This window comes from Cnephaeus nilssonii, assembly GCF_951640355.1.
Source record: "Cnephaeus nilssonii genome assembly, chromosome: 12".
NCBI lineage: Eukaryota > Metazoa > Chordata > Mammalia > Chiroptera > Vespertilionidae > Cnephaeus > Cnephaeus nilssonii.
Genome location: NC_137083.1, coordinates 62703776 through 62722844, shown reverse-complemented (window position 1 = coordinate 62722844; position 19069 = coordinate 62703776). Strand labels below are relative to the sequence as shown.

General features: G+C 43.2%; 1 protein-coding gene across 1 annotated transcript in view; it reads right to left on the bottom strand.

The window, feature by feature from the left end:
* The window catches only part of RBM28 (RNA binding motif protein 28), a 34475-nt gene extending 16293 nt beyond the window's left edge, over positions 1 to 18182 (bottom strand). Inside the window, exons 1-10 of the mRNA XM_079785929.1 lie at positions 17982 to 18182; positions 13859 to 14017; positions 13467 to 13561; positions 13013 to 13088; positions 12468 to 12560; positions 11224 to 11295; positions 9525 to 9741; positions 9216 to 9358; positions 7750 to 7822; positions 2153 to 2262 (exon numbers count right to left, since the gene is read on the bottom strand). Coding sequence (XP_079642055.1) covers positions 2153 to 2262; positions 7750 to 7822; positions 9216 to 9358; positions 9525 to 9741; positions 11224 to 11295; positions 12468 to 12560; positions 13013 to 13088; positions 13467 to 13561; positions 13859 to 14017; positions 17982 to 18099 — 1156 coding nt within the window. The 5' untranslated portion in view covers positions 18100 to 18182. The remainder of the gene's footprint in view (positions 1 to 2152; positions 2263 to 7749; positions 7823 to 9215; positions 9359 to 9524; positions 9742 to 11223; positions 11296 to 12467; positions 12561 to 13012; positions 13089 to 13466; positions 13562 to 13858; positions 14018 to 17981) is intronic.
* Positions 18183 to 19069: the final 887 nt, after the last annotated feature.

Here is a 19069-nt window from a genome sequence, read left to right as displayed (position 1 = left end):
TATCCCTCCCCTTTCCTCTCTGTAAGAAATCGATAAAATATATTTTTTTTAAAAAAGAAAAAAGAATGAAAACTATACTTAAGATCATTAACTCTCAACTAAAATTAACAGACCAAGGTAGAGACTAAAGCAAGTCAACTGTACACTACATTCTGAAAATATCAACCCAATACAGCACACACTCAAAAAGGGACAAAAGACATCACACTAAAGCAATATCCTACCATACTTTAAACATTCTATGCAATTCCAGTTGCCCATTTTTAGAAAAACATACTGGAAATAGAGAAGTATAATTGAATATCAGTGCTTAAGGCACCTTAAGTGATTACTCTAGTTGAACACACTAATTTTACAGATAAGAAAAGCCCACAGTGGTTAAATGATTTGCCAAAAATCACCCAGCTGGGCTATGGTTTAGCTGGGATTAGATTATTAATCTCCAGGAAGCAGTTCCATTTTCTTTCCATCATAAGGCCTTATGTACATCTTTTTTAGCCAAGTAAAACCCAAAAATGCTCATAAGAAGATTTAAAAAGTAGGTTAACAATCCATGGATAGGCTCCAGGGAGCCCACAAAACCTCAGAAGTGGCCTTTTTCTGAGGAAATGGTTCATAGCTTTTGGTAGAATGCAAAGGAATCAAGAATCAGAATGAATTAAGTATTCACTGCCCATCCAGTGTGGTTGTTATTGAGCATCAACCTATGAATCAGGAGCTCATGGTTCAATTCTGGGTCAGGGCACATGCGCGGTTGCAGGCTCAATTCCCAGTAGGAGGCATGCAGGATGATTGATGATTCTCTCTCATCATTGATGTTTCTATCTCTCTCTCACTCTTTCTTTTTTTCTGAAATCAATAAAAATATAGATATATTTTTTAAATTCCCTAGCCAGTTTTCTCAGTGGTTAGAGCACCAGCCCTCAGACCAAAGGATCATGGGTTCGATCCCAATCAAGGGCATGTCCCATGTCTGTGGGTTCAATACTCAGCCCTGTTCAGGATGTGTGCAGAAGGCAACCAACCAATCTTTCTCACTCTCTCTCTCTCTCTCTTCCCATCTCTTCTTCCCTCCCTCCCTCCTCCTTCCCTTCCACTCTGTCTAAAAATCAATGGAAAAAAATATCCTCGGGTGAGGATTAAAAAGAAAAAAAAGAGAGATCCCTAATCGGATAGAGCATTGGCCCACAGAATGAAGGGTCCGGGGTTCTAATCTAGTTAATGACATGTACCTTGGTTGCAGATTCGATCCCCGGGCCCTGGTCAGGGTGTGTGTAGGAGGCAACCAATCCATGTGTCTCTCACATCGATGTTTCTCTCTCTCTGTCTCTCCCTCTTCCTTCCACTCTCTTTAAGAATCAATGGAGCCCTAGCTGGTTTGACTCAGTGGACAGAGTGTTGGCCTGTGGACTGAAGTGTCCCAGGTTCGATTCTGGCCAAGGGCACATGCCTGGGTTGTGGGCTCGATCCCCAGTGTGGGGCGTGCAGAAGGCAGCCAATCAATGATTCTCTCTCATCATTGATGTTTCTCTCTCTCCCTCTCCCTTTCTCTATGAAATCAATAAAAATATATTTTAAAAAATCAATGGGAAAATATCCTTGGGTGAGGAGTAACAACAACAACAAAAAAACACATAAAAAAAGAATTCATTGCTTTAGGAGAATGACTACAATTGATGAAATCAAAGATTATGAAAAGTAATATACTGAAATGAGGAATAGTCAACCCTGGAAGCTCAAAGAAATAGCGTTAGGGAAAAAAAATCTAAGGCAGAACCCCTCTTACATAGTTCTCTTTCTGACTGCTACCACTGCGACAAAGTTTCTATCATCTTCCATCTCTAAGAAACGCAACTAAAAAGATCCCAGTTATGTCAAGCAATGTGGAATAATTAATACCCATGAGATGTTATCACATTTGAAATTCAAAGAACAACAAATGGAATTCATTACCCTAAAGTAAATAAGTGAGGGCTTAAAAAGCTTAGACAAAATTATGGCTGGCAGCTGCATGAAATATGCTGCATGAATTTGACCTCATAGAAGACAACCTCAGAATGTCTTTGATGCTTCCATGGACCACAGAAACTTGGGCTGAATGTGAGCCCCTCAGTGCCCATGGTCTAGGGCCTGACCAGCTGACATCAAATACCTTTAGAATGCTCTGTGTCTGGATGTAAGACAATGCGGACATATTTAAGATCTCCAAATTGCTGGAGGAGCTCCCCAAGATCTTCTTCCTCTGAGTCAAAGGACAGGTTTCTATGGAAGACAATTAGATCACAAGAAAGGTCAATTACAAAAGATCCCATGTTCTGGTTACAAAATGAGCGAGTTAGACACCAACTGGAGTGGTTCCCTTGCTCAAGACCACCCTGCCTTGTTCAGGACTAGCACCAAAATGGGAGGCCTCCAATGGCCAGGTTTCTGATATATGACTCTGCCCCTTGACCTTCCTCTGAGAATCAGATTCTCCCTCCAGGAATTTAAAACTTGAACAGAGTTATACAAAGACCAGAAGTTGTAGATGCATATTCACTTCAAAACAGCAGTGTCCCACCCAAGGGAAGCTTATGTCTTGATCTGGGTGGTGGTTACATGGATATATGTATACGTTCATATATGTAAATATGCATATGTAAATGTCTACGAGTATATACATGTTTTGCCACACCTTGTATATAAATACGAAAAATTTCACTGAGTTGTACATTTACATTAATACAGTCTACAGAATTTGTTATACCTTCAGAAGCTAAAAAAAAATAGCCCTAGCCAGTTTGGCTCAGTGGATAGAGTGTCGGCCTGTGGACTGAAGGGTCTTGGGTTCAATTCCTGGTCAGGGCACATGCCTGGGTTGCAGGCTCAATCCCCAGTAGGGGTTGTACAGGAGGCAGCCAATCAATGACTCTCTCTCTCCCCCCCTCTCCCTTCCTCTCTGAAATCGGTAAAAATATTTTTTTTTTTAAAAAGAAGTTAAAAAAACAGTGGGGTGTCCTCAAAGAAAAGACCCACTGCCACCTGCAGCGGAGGTCCCAGAACTGTCCAGAGTTTCATCCCATTCTTGAGGTTTGCTCTTTGACAACTACAATTCTGTGGGCCAACCTAACATTTATCCAACAAACCTGCTTTTTCACTTAAATTGGCCAAAATTACTTTCCCTGATTACAAACAAAATACTCAAATGTGTGTGTCTCTCTCTCTGATTAGCCATTTTCTTCTCAGTGTTGCTATGAAATCTCGGTTTCAGTTAAAATTTTATAGAAGTCAGAAAATCCTTCAAGTGAAGAGATTAGAGAGTACAAATTGGTTGTTACAAAACAGTCATAGGGATGTAAAGTACAGCATAGGGAATATAGTCAATAATATTGTAAGCCCTAACCAGTTTGGCTCAGTGGATAGAGCATCGGCCTGCAAAAACTGAAGGGTCCCAGGTTCGATTCCGGTCAAGGGCACATGCCCAGGTTGTGGGCTCAATCCCCAGTAGAGGGCATGCAGGAGGCAGCCAATCAATGATTCTCTCTCATTGTTGATGTTTCTATCGCTCTCTCCCTTTCCCTTCCTCTCTGAAATCAACAAAAACATATTTTTAAAAGTAAATAAGTAAATATAAATAATGTTGTAATAACTATTTATGGTGCCAGGTGGGTACTAGACTTATCCGGAGGATTACTAGACTTATCCGTAGGATAACTTTGTAAATTACATAATTGGCTAATCACTATGCTATACACCGGAAACTACCTGTAATATAAAATAATATTGAATGTCAACTGTTAATCAAAAAATAAAAAAAGAATTAAGAAATTTTTTATAAAAAATAAAATCCTTCCAAATAACTCAAAAACAAACATGGTAAAGTTTTGTGGCTAAGTGCAAAAAACAAAACTACATATTTCTCTCCATGGGATTAAAAAATGTTGGAAGGAGATTTTGTTCTACTAAATTTCAACACAGTGTAGAGTCCTCATTTCCCCAGCTATGCAAAACCTTCCAAGGGTAAGAAAAAGTCCCAAATAAATATCTACAATTTTGACCCTGGTTGGTGTAGCTCAGATGGTTGGGCATCATCTTATGCACTGCGAAGGTTTCCGGTTTGATTCCTGGTCAGGGCACATGCACTGGTTTTGGGCTCAATCCCCAGTAGGTGGCATGCAAGAGGCAGCTGATCAATGTTTCACTCTCACATCAATGTTTCTCTCTCTCCCTTCCTCTCTCTCTAAAAGAGCAATAAAAAAAATTTAAAATAAATATCTACAGTTTTACTTCTCTTAAACTCAGTTAACAACCCCATAAATGATTCTATCTTATGCAGTAACTGAGGTTAAAAAAAAAATATTCTGGCCCAGCAGGTATGGTACAGTGGTTGAGCATCAACCCATGAACCAAATCACAGTTCCATTCCAGGTCAGGCACATAACCAGGTTTCGGGCTCAATCCCCAGTAGGGGGCGTGCAGGAAGCAGCCAATCAATGATTCTCTCTCATCACTGATGTTTCTATCCCTCTCTCCCTCTCCCTTCCTCTCTCTGAAATCATTAAAATAAATAAATGTTTTAAAAAAGTTCTGCAATAAGACACATCCTAGCTACCTTACTTCTTCTAATATGCCTTATCATGTACACAATTTTCTTTCTTTCATCCCTTTACCTTCCTAAGTTCTTTGTTAATTTAAATGATGTATAAGGAACAGTATCCTTGGTATTGAGATCACAGGCTTCTAAGTGTGATGTTTCTTCTTTCCTGTTAAAATCCTCTGAAAGTACAAAATTATTTATATGGCAATTCTATGTAACACAGTAAAAAGAAGTTATGGAGAGACATGCTGCAAAGAAAAAAATGGGTTATAGCACAGCATGCATAGCATGCATATTGGGTTATATGCACAGCATGCATATTTGTAAATATTTATGATGATGTGGGCATGTGTGTGGGTGTTCTCTGAGTAGTGATTAAGGTTAATGTTTTTGTGTCTTTCTGCACATTTATTTCCTAAATTTCCTACACTAAACATAAATTACTTATATAATAAAAACAATCTCAGAAGACTGTGCAAGAGGATAAAATACACATCTACACTAATAAAAGAAAAACATGCAAATTAACCATCACTCAGCTACACCAAGCCACGCCCACCAGCCAATCAGGAGTGCGTATGAAAATTAACCTAACCAAGATGGTGGCCAGCCACGGAGCTGGAGTAAGCAGGAGACTTGGGTTACTCCGGAAATGGAGGAAGCCAAGCTTCCCACCCGCCCTGGCCTCCGCTCAAGGCTACAAAGTTTCAATTATAGAAGATAAATAAATCCTAGATACTTGCTTCCAGCTGGCCCTAGCCTCCGCTCAAGGAGGTGCTGAAGAAGAAAAAAAAGGGGGGGGGGCTGGGACCTTGGGTCGTTGGGGGGGTGGTGATCAGGCCAGGATAGGACGGCAGGGGCTGCTGGGTATAAGCAGACTAGCAGGGGGGCCAGATGGGGGTGAGCAGGCTATCAGTAGGGGTCAGCTGGAGGTGATCAGGACAGCGAGGGGGGGGGGAAACAGTTTAGAGTGAGCAGGCCAGCAGGGGACCAGCTGGGGGTGAGCAGGCCAGTGGGGAGGGAAGGTGGGGGCGAGCAGGCCAGCAGTGGGGGCAGTTGGGGGTGATCAGGCTGGCGGGGGGGGCATTTGGGGGCAAGCAGGCCAGCAGCTGGGGGCAGTAGGGGGTGAGCAGGCCGGCAGGCAGAGTGGTTAGGGGCAATCAGGCAGGCAGGTGAGCAGCTGGAGCCAGCAGTCCCGGATTGTGAGAGGGATGTCCAACTGCCGGTTTAGGCCTGATCCCTGTAAACCGGCAGTAGGACATCCTTCGAGGGGTCCCAGATTGGAGAGGGTGCAGGCCAGGCTGAGGAACACCCCCCACCTGTGCATGAATTTCATGCACTGGGCCACTAGTCTATATATAGAAAACCCTAATATGCAAATAGACCGAACAGTGGAACAACTGAACAACCATGCACTGACCACGAGGAGGCGCACACGGAACATGGCGGGCATGGGCAGCAGCAGGATGATGGAGCAGGTGAGCGGGGGCGCCAGACCAAGGTGGGGTGCCAGTCACTGTCATTGGGGTGAGCCTCTGGTGGTAATGAAAATTCTTTGCTCCCACGCGCCAATGTCCCACCCAGAGCTCGCACCTGCTGCCGGCGCCAGAGCCAGCATTCACACACACTGCTGGCCAATGCCGGCCCCGATCACTCAGCACCATCAGCAGGTGCAAGCAGCGGCTGCTGGCCCCAATTGCCCCCAGGGCTTCTCCACCTCCCCCTGCTCCTGAAGGGTGATCGGGGCAGCAGCCACCACACGCAGCCGCTGACAGCACCAGCCCTGCTTGCACCCGCTGCTGGTGCCGGCCCCAATCGCTCCACGCTGTCAGCGGGTGCGCTCCGCACTGTCAGCGGGTGCAAGCGGGGCCGGCACCATCAGCGCATGGAAACAGCAGGAGCAGGGTTGCCAGCAGACAAAAGACTGGAGGCCGCAGCAGGAGGGGCTGGGCAGGGGTGTAGAGGATAGGCCAAGACCCACCCCTATGCCCACCGTAGCCTTGCAGCCCACGGTTCCTTTCAAGGTGCACGAATTCATGCACTGGAACCCTAGTTTCTCAAATAAGATTCAAATGGCTCTGCACATTGGTACTTAAGAAAGAACAAGAAAGCATATTAGAGGTGTGCTGAAGATATCCCAACCTTCTGAAAATGCCAATCTATTGCAGTCAGTAGGACTAAAATAGCAATGGGAACAAGAAATAAAACCCATCTGCACCCAACTCTCTCCCTCAGTTTCCCTAGAAACAGATGGGATGCCTTACTTTATTATGGACACTACTTTAGAAGTTAGGCTTGAAGAGAGAACTTGTTTGAGGTAAGTGGTGTCACCCCTCTCTAGCACTCCCCTTAAAAGAAAGGCCAGCAGTGCCCGGCTGGTGTGGCTCACTGGCTGAGCACTGACCTATGAACAAGGAGGTCATAGTTTGGTTCCCAGTTTGGGCACATGCCCAGGTTTCGGGCTCGATCCCCAGTAGGGGGCATGCAGAAGGCAGTCGATCAATGATTCTCTCTCGTCATTGATGTTTCTATTTCTCTCTCCCTCTCCCTTCCTCTCTGAAATCAATAAAAATATATTAAAAAACAAAAAAACTAAAACAAGTAGGATGTCTCTCATGGTTGAAGAATTGATTTATTCCAAATGATGCCACCCCAATTACAAAGAATGAAATCTAAATAAGGCCCTTGCTGGTTTGGCTTGGTGGACAGAGCGTCAACCTGCAGACTGGAGGGTCCCAGCTTCGATTCCATTCAAGGGCATATGCCTGCATTACAGGCTCGATCCCTAGTGGGAGGCATGCAGGAGGCAGCCAATCAATGATTCTCTCTCATCACTGATGTTTCTATCTCTCTCCCCCTCTCCCTTCCTTCCTGAAATCAATGAAAAAAAATTATAAAAAGAAAAAGAAAATAAGGACAACACATCATAACCCCTGCATAAACACTTCTGTATATGGTTCTGATTCTATGTTTCTCATTGTTTGCTATGCTCCTAGAGCCAGATGTGCTAATGGTCTTAGAGGCATCAAACTTCTGGTCTAGTTAATAGAACTAGTACAAAAAAGTAAAGAGGGAAAAAAGGAGAAGAGAAAAGGAAGGGAGGGAGAGAGGGAGGTAAGAGAAACCTATGATGACAACACAAATAGAGCAGTTCTTAAAGTAAAAAGGCATACCTTATAAAAACAGTTTTTCCTTCATTCACATCAGAGGGTAATTTCCTCTTCTTTTTCTTTGAGACTTGTACATCTAAAGTAAAAAAAAAAAAAAAAAATGAAAAATACTAGTGCAAGCCATACAACAAAGGACTAACTTCTTAAATATATAAAGATATTGCATAATTCAGTAAGGAAAAAAAATCAATTTAAAATGAACAAAGGATATGCAAATATATACATGAAAAGACTGTCAAGCTCACTCATAATTAAAGAAAAACAGCACAAGAAATTAGATACAATTTTTTACCAACAGATTGGCAAAAACCAAAAAGATAGATTAAATCTAATGTAGTAAGGATATGAGATAAAAAATAGAGTCCCATATGCTGCTGTGAAAATGTAAACTTTTTAGAAATACAAAACATAGAACACTTGAAAAAAATAACACAGTCACACATATAATATACACTATATTGTATATGTGTATGTTTTTACCCATAACCTTTAAATATACCAGAAACATAACATTGGCTGTCTCTGGGGAAGGACCCTACGTGGCTAAGAATCTGGGTATAAGGGAGACTCACTGTTTCTAAGAATAGATATACATGCTTATATATACACAGAAACTTTCTGGAAAGATACAAAAGAAACAACAGTGATTACTTTGGGGGACCTTGAGGGATTGGTGAGGAACTTTTACTTTCTATACAATACTCTTCTGCAGTTTATTTTTTATTAATGTTCTCTCATTATTATGTATTAGTCCCATAATTTTTTCAAGTGAAAGAAAGGTAACAGACAGCTGAATCTGGTTGTAGAATGCAAGGTCTTGTAGTCCCTTCAGTATAAAAGTTTCTTTGATTCTAAGGTATCTACCATTCTCTCCTCATGGAAAAAGCTTTTTCCTTCAGATTTCTTATATGGTCCAACCAACATGCCAGCCTTACAGAAAAGGAAGCAGAAGGGAGAGACCTGATAAGTAAACAAAAACCTCCACCCAGACAAAATAAAGGACCAGTTATTGGCCACTCCTCATTCTGCAATGACCTACTTCCCTCAATAAATGCTTTTGAGTTTGTCCAACATTCCTGATAAACATAGCAATAGCATTTGGTTACCGTTTTACAAAATGCCCCAAGAAATCCTTTATCCCCATCTCAACTCAAAAGAGTTGTTTAAAATCCATCTTGGTCTTAGATGTAATATCCTGTTTATCCAATTTTCATTCGGGGCTGGATAATTAGAGAGATAATCAAGAGAGAGAGGTAGAATTAAGCTACGTTTTAAATTCCCTAGGAATCTTAACCCTCAAACACCACTCCAAACTCATTTAAAAAACAAAACCAAAATAATAACAAGTTTTCATCTTCAGCATTTCAACATAAATGTGACAAAACACCTTAGGGTCCTATTTAAAGAGGCCTGCACTGCACTAATGCACATTTCTCGTATTAATTTAAATTTGAAAATCCCAGGCAAACCTTCATCCTCCTGCTCTTCACTGTGGGTGTCACTCTGAGCCAGGTCCTCTCCACTATCAACACTATCACCTTCCTCCAGGCCGCTGTCCTCATCAGAATGATCCTCGTCACTGCTTTCTGAGGGCACTGGTCTCTTGACTGCTCTGCAAAGGCACAGTTTAGAACTAAGAACGTGGGCGGACAGAGGGGGCTATCCAACTCTATTACACATATCAATTCCGCAATGATGTGGACAGGAAAAGTCCTTTTTCCCCCCGCAGAGACCATCCTGAATCTTCCTGTTGTCTCAGAACAAGCTAAGCGGCTTACCCCTTGTGAATTTGCACACACTTGGTCACTTTCGATTCTTTATTCTTCTCCTCCTCTTCATCATCACCATCATCACCATCTTCATCATCATCCTCTTCCATATCACCATCATCATCATCATCATCATCATCATCCTCTTCCTCTCTCATAACCTCTTCTTTCCTGCCATTTACTTTACCTAATTTCTGAAGTTTAGGTTCAGGTTGCTTCTCCTCACCTACACAAAGAAGTAAAGAAAGTTAGAAATTAATTCCGTATCTAAAATAAGGTTATTTTAAAAGTAAATAATACCATCAAGTTCCTAGTTCCTTTAGTTTTACAGAATCTCATGTATTTCTCTTATCTTACCTAATAATAGACAAACATGTAAATTGACCGTACCTCCGCTATGCCCACAGCCAATCAGAGTGAGTATACAAATTAGAAGGCCAAAGATGGCGGCCGCCCAGCTGCTCCAGGCATGGAGTGGCCAGGCGGGGCAGGACGCCTGCTATGAGAGGGAGGGCAGGGGGCGAAGGGATCTACAGGAGCGGAGTGCCACAGCGAAGACAAGACTGCAGACTCCGGAGTCTACAGCAAAGACGAAGATGACAGACTCCGGCCAGAGTCTGCAGCGAAGACGTCAGACTCTGGCCGGAGTCTACAGCAAAGACAAAGATGGCAGACTCCAGCCGGAGTCTGCAGGGAAGTAGCGAAGACGAAGGAGGCAGACTCTGGCCAAAGCGAAGGCCTGGGTCCCAGGTGCTGGAGGAAAATTGGTGCTGGAAGCCAAGGGAAGGAAGGCCTATTGCACGAATCTCTTCGTGCAACGGGCCTCTAGTTGTATAGAATAAGAGAAAGTATGAAGAAGAAAAAAAAAAAGCTCATCACTGAGATTTCCTTGGAGGCTGTCTGGCTCAGAATGAGAGAAGCAGCAACTGAGACTTCACAAACAGCTCACCATCCTGCACCACAGCCAGCACAATGCACACTCTGGAGCCCAACCATGAACTTTAATCTCGGTGAGCTCTGGGTAGCCTGAAAGCCAATTGTTTCCTAAGTAAAATGCAAGTTTTAACTTTCCCTATTCTTAATGTTCCATCCTTTCTTACTATGAAAAGCTGAGAAAGGACAGCAAGTAGAGGGAACAATGAACTCAGACCCACTCCTCACTCCACACCCAGGAGTGGGCTTAGACTCAAAAGATCCTGTTTTGGACCCCAGCTGGTTTGGCTCAGTGGATAGAGTGTTGGCCTGCAGGCTGAAGGGTCGAGGGTTCGATTCCAGTCAAAGACATGTACCTTGGTTGCGGGCTCGATCCCCGCACTGGTCCCTGTGGGAGGCAACCAATTGATGTGAGAGACACATCGATGTTTCTCTCTCTGTGTGTTTCTCCCCCTCCCTTCCACTCTCTAAAAATCAATGAAAAAATATCCTCAGGTAAAGATTAACAAACAAACAAAAAAAGATCCTATGTTTTGGGACCAGGTCACCAGACGGGACAATATGAATTGACAAACAGCTCTGGGTTTCTGAGCCAGAAGGTATTCAGAGTTTTTCTTACTACTCAGTCTCATTTTGGGGGCAAGCCTGTGCTTTTGGTATCTCCAGCCCAATAGTCTCACTGACAAGCAGATTCCTACATACTTTTATTGTAAAGTTGCTTCCACACTCACCCCAAAACATACAACCCCTCCTACACAGCACCACCACATCTTACCTGGGGCCGAGGCAGACTGTGTATTTTTATATTTATCCTTTGCCACAGCCCAATCCACAGCTACTGTCCGACCTGTCAGACAAAAAAGTGACATCTTTTTAACACTTCTATCTCCTGTAAATGGCTTCTTATTCATTAAAGAAGAATACTGGTCCTAAAATAAAACTCGTAATAACTGTCTATTCTTTTTAAACCATAACCTTTCTTTTAACAACAAATAAGATAAATTTTGCCTTCCTACACAGCCACCACACCTGGGATAAGTTATAATTTTAAAAAATAATTAGAACATTGCTTCCAGTTAGAACAGGTTTCCAGTTAGCAAGAAGCAAACAGCCCTGGCCGGTTTGGCTCAGTGGATAGAGCATTGGTCTGCGGACTGAAGGGTCCTAGGCTCGATGCCGGTCAAGGGCATATGCCCAGGTTACGGGCTCAATCCCCAGAAGGGAGTGTGCAGAAGATAGCCAATCAATGATTCTCTCTCATCACTGATGTTTCTATCTCTCCCTCTCCCTTCCTCTCTGAAATCAATAAAAACATTTTTTTAAAAAAGAAGCAAAACAGGCATTTTAGAATAATTTGCACCATAGTCAGAAGGTAGGAAGTCTCTAAGCCAATCCTTCTTTACTACCTGGTAAATCAATACCCAGAGTAGCCTCCTGGTCAATTTACTAGCCCACGGATGCTGAATAATGCTTATAACCAAGAAGGAAAAACCTACAAATCTCATATCCCCTAGACCAGTGGTCAGCAAACCGCGGCTCGCGAGCCACATGCAGCTCTTTGGCCCCTTGAGTGTGGCTCTTCCACAAAATACCACGTGCAGGCGCACAAGTACAGTGCGATTGAAACTTCGTGACCCATGCGCAGAAGTCGGTTTTCAGCTCTCAAAAGAAATTTCAATCATTGTACTGTTGATATTTGGCTCTGTTGACTAATGAGTTTGCCGACCATTGCCCTAGACAATGACCTGCATCCATCAGTGATTATTTCAGGAACATTTTTTCATTAGGGATTTAAAAGAACACTCATCTCCAAATAAAAAAGAAAATAATGACATGGGTTCTTTTGAGTTTAACCCTAAGATCAAATGTTAGGAATACTTCACCAAAATAGTTTCTATATTAGCAGTGAGACTCTCAACAATGGAAATACCTTTTGAAAATGTAGCAAGTGGGTTACTATGCTAATTCACCCCAACACCAGAAATATCTAGGTCAGTGGTATGAGTACAGAAAACTTACCCTTTATCTCTTTCATGTTCATGCTTTTAAGAGCTTTTCCTGCTTCCAGCAGGTTTTTGAACTGAACAAAAGCAAAACCACGCATCTTTCCATCTGTGTGCAAGTGTACAAAAATGTTAGAAACAGCAGGTGGAAAGTCAACAAACGCAAGAATATACAGCAACACAGGCTTGCCAGGCAGCCAGTCCCTTGCCCAAAACTTACGTCATCCTATTGAGTATACCCTGACTTGGGCTTGGAGTAATGCATTTTCTCACACTGTAACTTGTCTTCTAAAACTAGTTCTGATCTAACTAAAAATCTAACTAATTCAGGGGATACCTAAACTAAAAATACCTAACTTAAATACCACCAGCACTATTACATGAGTTTTTATTACTGTGCCTAATATTTTATATATATCACATCATCTAGGGCTCACAAAGAATATGACGTAAACCTTGCATTTCTAGTTCTAATGGTGCTTAATTCAAGGGTAATATGGAAAAAGACCATTATGCTAAATAATATTCATCTAATCCATATCAATGAAGGTTTGCCACTACCTGGCTTCCTAGGGATGTTAACTTCTAGGACGGCTCCATATTGAGCAAATATGGTCTTCAAGTCATCTTCTGAACACTGAAGACAAAAGTAAAGAGAGAAAAGGAGAGGTTATCTCAGCAAGTAAACATGAAACACTAATCACTAGATTAGTTCATTAGGAAGAACTTGAGTATTTTTACTCCTTTTTTACTTTTGAAACTAGGACAAACATTTCTAAATAGAAGACATCTTACTCTGTATCTACGAAGCAAAAAGGACAAATATCAGAGAGCTTTTCCTCCCCACCCTTTCTCAGGAAACATCTTCCCTTATTGTCTTAGTCCTTGTTTATACAGGCCCATTTTCTGAATTCAACAAGGCTAAGGTTCATTCCCAATTTACCATCAGGTGAGGAGTTCCACCCGTGACCAACAGCTTTCAGAATAGGCAGTGTTAGCGTTCTCTGTCACTTACCTTAAAGCTCAGATTCCGGATAATTAATCTGGCTTTCTTATCTGCCACTTTGGCCTTTTTAGGCTTCTGCTCCTTCTTTGGGGACTCTGAATTTTCTAAAAATAAGAGGGAATGGAATAAGGCTGTGCTCCAAAACCATCCACCTTGCGGCCCAGGACAGCACAGGAAAAAAGCTACTAGCAGCAGACAGCATTTACCACGGGGGCTGGTATGACAGCACCCAGGACCACAGATTTTCCAGACTCAGAAGTAAACAAAATACATTGGATAATTTTGGATATAAAAACAAAATTCAGGAAGCTCTAAATTTGGAAGATTCCCGCACCCTCATCCTGCCATTCCACTTCCTCTTCACCCTGGAAGAAAACTCCCTTCAGTTACTGGAAACTCACCATTTCCCCCCTTTTCCTTGGACTTGTTCCTCAGTTTCTTCTTGGCAACGCTCACGTTGATCTTGCAGCCTTCAAAAGTGGTAATCTCCTTGAGGGCCCTCTGAACATCTTCCCGCATAGAAAAAGTGACATAGCCAAAGCCTCGACATGCCTTACTCCCTGAACAGTAAGGAGGAGAGATCATCATCAGTCAAGAGACCTAAACCAGTGAATTCTGAAAGCCCTAAACTAGCAGATACACTGCCAGGCCATCGTATCATCAGTTTGCCAAAATCTTCCAGACGGGTAGAAACAAGGTTGACATCAGTGGCCCCTTCACTACTTTGCTCAGAACGTGTTGGGCTTCCTCTTCTGCTTTGGTGTCTTTGCTGATGGCTCTTCTTCCTCCTTTCCTGATAATCTCAAGATTATGGAGGGTCTGTGACAAAAATTACACCCCCAAAGAAGGACTTGCAGCAATTTCTCACAAAAGTCTGCCCACTCAACCTTTCAGAAAATAAGACCAAGAAAAATCAGGGCCCTTCCTGATCAGTACAACCAAAATAAAGCAGCTGAAACATGAAGGACTTCAATGCCAGAATAAAAATGTACCCACAATAAATGCCGTGCACTGTGTATGTCTGCACAAAGCACATATTTACTTGAATCCTCACAACAATCCTGTGAAATTATTCCCATCTTAAAGAGGTTAAGTGGCATTCCCAAGTCACTAATACAGAGTAAGACTTCATCCCACACCCTCCCTCCCATCCCACCAGGTGCAGCACTCTTTCCAATACATCTAGGCTGTCTGGACAGAAAAGTATATGGTTTCCTAATAAGAAAATAAGAGCTTTCTTTAAAGATTTAGACACAGGTAAAAGGTAAGATTACATGTAGCCTATACTCTGAGGACTCAAAGAATTCCTACTCAACAGCCTGTTCTTCCCTAAAACACAACTATCCCAGACTGTAGTGTTTCTTAAATTGTTTTGAGTAATGAATGTAACTCATTATGTGAACCCAGTCCACATACATATATATTCCTATATAAAAAAAAAAAAAAAAAGTTCTATGAATACTTATGCTTTACCATATATGGATATACTCCTAGTTCATTTAAAAACTAGAGGCTTGGTGCACAAAATTCATGCACTAGGTGGGGGGGGAGGGGAAAAGGGTCCCTTAGCCTGGCCTGTGCCCTCTCACAGTCTGGGAGCCCTCGGGGGATGTCCAACTGACATCCTAAGTTGGCAGTCAGACATCCTTAGCGCTCCCACAGAGGCAGGAGAGGCTCCCACCACCACCACTGCACTCGCCAGCTGTGAGCCCAGCTTCTGGCTGAGCAGCACTCACTCTGTGGGAGCACACTGACCACCAGGGGTCAGCTCCTGCATTGAGCGTCTGCCCCTTGGTGGTCAGTGTGCATCACAGCGACCGGTCATTCCGCCATTCGGTCAATTTGCTTATTAGCCTTTTATTATATAGGATTCTAGTCAATCACTAATGGGTAATGATCTGCAGCTTAAGAAGCATTGCTGTATAGCACTCTCATTCTCTCATTCACCACTTAAAATGACAAATAATCAGGCATGTGCAATGGCTCATATAGCAATTAGAGCCACGATGACAATCCTACTCTAACTTCTGTTACTAACAAAATAGAAGCTAAGGATGCAGTGATTGTTAGCACACTGTCAGCCTACCTACTCACATACTCAGATACCATGGGGGTGGGGGGGAGCACAAGATGCCAATTCCCACCACTTGTTCTGCTGAAAGGCAAAGAAACAGCCACCTAGAGAGACAGACTGATGACTTAGAAGGGAACTAAACTAAATGTATGTTCTGGGTAACATCAGGTGCCTGTCTTGAGTATCCCTAAAGTCTAGGTAAGAGGAAGGAATGCTTCTACAATTAAAACCCTTACAATTCATCTTCATTCTAATACATGCCATCCCTCCCTCACAGTGATGTGATGAGCATCAAACAGAATGTGAAGCATACAGTAGTACTCCACAAGTCAGTAAATATCTCCAGTGGCTCAAGCCAAAACCCTTAGACTCAGACTTGACTCTTTGACCCCTCTTTTTCTCATACCCCACATCTGATCCATCAGCAAATCCTCTCAGCTTTACCTTAAAAATATCCATATTCTGCCCTAACCAGTTTGGCTCAGTGGATAGAGCATTGGCCTGCGGACTGAAAGGTCCCAGGTTCGATTCCGGTCAAGGGCATGTACCTTGGTTGCGGGCACATCGCCAGTAGGGGGTGTGCAGGAGGCAGCTGATAGATGTTTCTCTCTCATTGATGTTTCTAACTCTCTATCCCTCCTCCTTCCTCTCTGTAAAAAATCAATAAAATATATTAAAAATATATATATCCATATTCTGCCTTGGCCAGTTTGGCTCAGTGGATAGAGCATCGGCCTGCGGACTAAAGGGTCCCAGGTTTGATTCCAGTCAAAGTCACATGCCGGGTTGTGGGCTCCATCCCCAATGGGGGGGCATGCAGGAGGCAGCCGATCAATGATTCTCTCTTATCATTGATGTTTCTATCTCTCTCTCCCTCTCCCTTCCTCTGAAATCAATAAAAATACATTTAAAAAATATATATATAGCCCTAACTGGTTTGGCTCAGTGGATAGAGCATCGGCCTGCGGACTGAAAGGTCCCAGGTTCGATTCCGGTCAAGGGCATGTACCTTGGTTGCAGGCACATCCCCAGTAGGGGGTGTGCAGGAGGCAGCTGATCAATGTTTCTCTCTCATCAATGTTTCTAACTCTCCCTCTTCCTTCCTCTCTGTAAAAAAAAAAAATCAATAAAATATATTTTTAAAAATAAAATAAAATTATATATATATATATATGTATATGTATATATATATGTATATATATATAATCTCCACATTCCAATCACTTTTTATCACCCATGGCTATCATCCTCGTCCAACACCATGGTCTCTCACCTGGATTATTGCAAGAGGTCTCCCTACTTCTGTTCTATTCTCCAACAGCCTACTCTCAACACAACAGCCTGACAGAATCTTTCAAAATGTAAGCCAGATCATACGTACTGCTCCCTGCTCAAAACCAGTAGTTTCCCATCTCAGGTAGAAGCCAAAGTCCTTCCAATGGCCTATGAGCTTCTACATAATCTGGGAACCCAGATTTCATCTCCTAATTCCTTCCTTTCACTCCACTCCAGTCACCCAGGTCTCCATGCTATCCCTCCAATATACCAGGCACAGTCCTCCTCAGTATCCTTGAGCTTAAAGTTTCATCTGCCTAGACTGCTCCTCTCCCTTGACAGACACATTCACTCTCACCTCCAGGCCTTCCCTGGTTAATCTGTAACTGGCACTACTCTACGCCCCTTATACATCCACACACACACACACACACACACTCCCTATCCTTCTTCCCTGAGTTATTTTTCTCCTCAATATTTACCACCATTATCACTATATATTTTGCTTATTTGTCTGTTGGCTGTCTTCCCATCTTGAAGGCATAACTAAGAGCAAGGCTTTTTGTTTAGCTGTGTGCACTGATGTATCCCCAGGACCTACACATGCCTGGCCCTTAGTAGGCATTCAATAAATATTTATCAATAACTGAGGAAATGAGTAACAGGATGGTTGAGAGCTCGGGGGGTAAGGGGGGGTCTGGTGATCAAATTCTGGGTCCACTACTTACCAGCTGTACAAACTTAAGTTAAAGTTACCAACTTCCTCTTCTAAGCCCTAGATTCCTCGTCTCCACCTAATAAGAACGCTGAGAAAATTAAATGAGGTAACAGGTGTGCAACTCAGCACCGTACCTGGCAACAGCTGACTCTCAATAAGCCTTACTGATCCTTTATTGAAAGGGTGCTATTTTCACTGTCACCAAATGAGATTTTGTATATGAGCGTGCATAATAACCGGAAAGCGCTACTTAAACTAAGGGAATGCTTTGACGTTCAGAAACAGACCCCTATGGACTCATTTAGGACAGAGTCAGTTTGAAAAAGAAACTCAATTCCCAGACCCTTCTCTTAGGGGCGGGTCAAGAATGCGGGCACGCTGCAGTTTGGGAGGGGTCCTCACCCCCATCCCCGCTCCCAGGAACCCCAGCCCCATCCTGGACGCCCCGCCCCCTCACCTTTCTCCGTCACCACGAAGCACTGCTTCACCGGCCCCACCTGACTGAACAGCTCCTCCAGCTGCTCACTGCGGGCCGAGGGCGGGAGGCGGCCCACGAACAGCGTCAGCCCTGCCATGAGGCCCGGGAACAGGCGCGCGAGGCCGCGAAGGAACCGGGCGCACGCGAGTCAAAGCTTCAGCACGCAGACCACGCCGAGAAGACGGGAGATTCCGGAAGTGCTCTGTACTGAAAAGAGTCCGAAGGAAACGTGATAGGACGGGGACAAAGGTTCCGGAATGGGGGCGGGGGGGGAAGGTGACTCCCGGGGCGGAGCTTCCTGAACCGGGTTCCACCCCGCTCCACCCACCCCCACCTGCGTACCCAAGGCTTCGTCACCTTTTACCCTGCAAAGAAATCTCACTCCCAAGAGATGGATCCCAATTTACCAGGGCAGGCAGAAGTCGTTTTGCTCGCGAACTAACCCAGGTCTGACACATAATGGATGTTTAATAAATAGTTTCTGAAGTGCCACCACAGACTCCCAGATGACGTGTATAAAATGCAGCCAGAGTGCACACAGACACAGCACATCACAAACATCATTCAAACAATTCTCCTGTTCTCAGAGGATGTGAGACATCTGCCACACTGTAACAGATAACTGTGAACTGTGCCTCTAATGATTCACAGACAAATTACAGCTGCTAAAGTACACATAGAAACAGATGTATGCAATCATTCTTTCAATAAATATTCACTGGGTTCCTACTATATGTGCTAGGCCAAAAGAAGGAAGGAGAAAAGAAAGAAAGAAAGAAAGAAAGAAAGAAAGAAAGAAAGAAAGAAAGAAAGAAAGAAAGAAAGGAAAGAAAGAAAGGGTCCCTGCCCTCATGGAGAATACAATTAGTGCAAGTAGACAGACATTAATTAGAAAAATTTTTACAAATGAATCACAATATGCACACTGCAAAATCACATGAGAACACATCCAAAGCAGACATAACATCCAGCTTATACACACAGACCTATAACCCAGGCCCTCCCAGACACAGGGGAAAATCTTCCCTCAGGTCAGCTTATCAGACAGATGCAAGGCTAAGGGGACC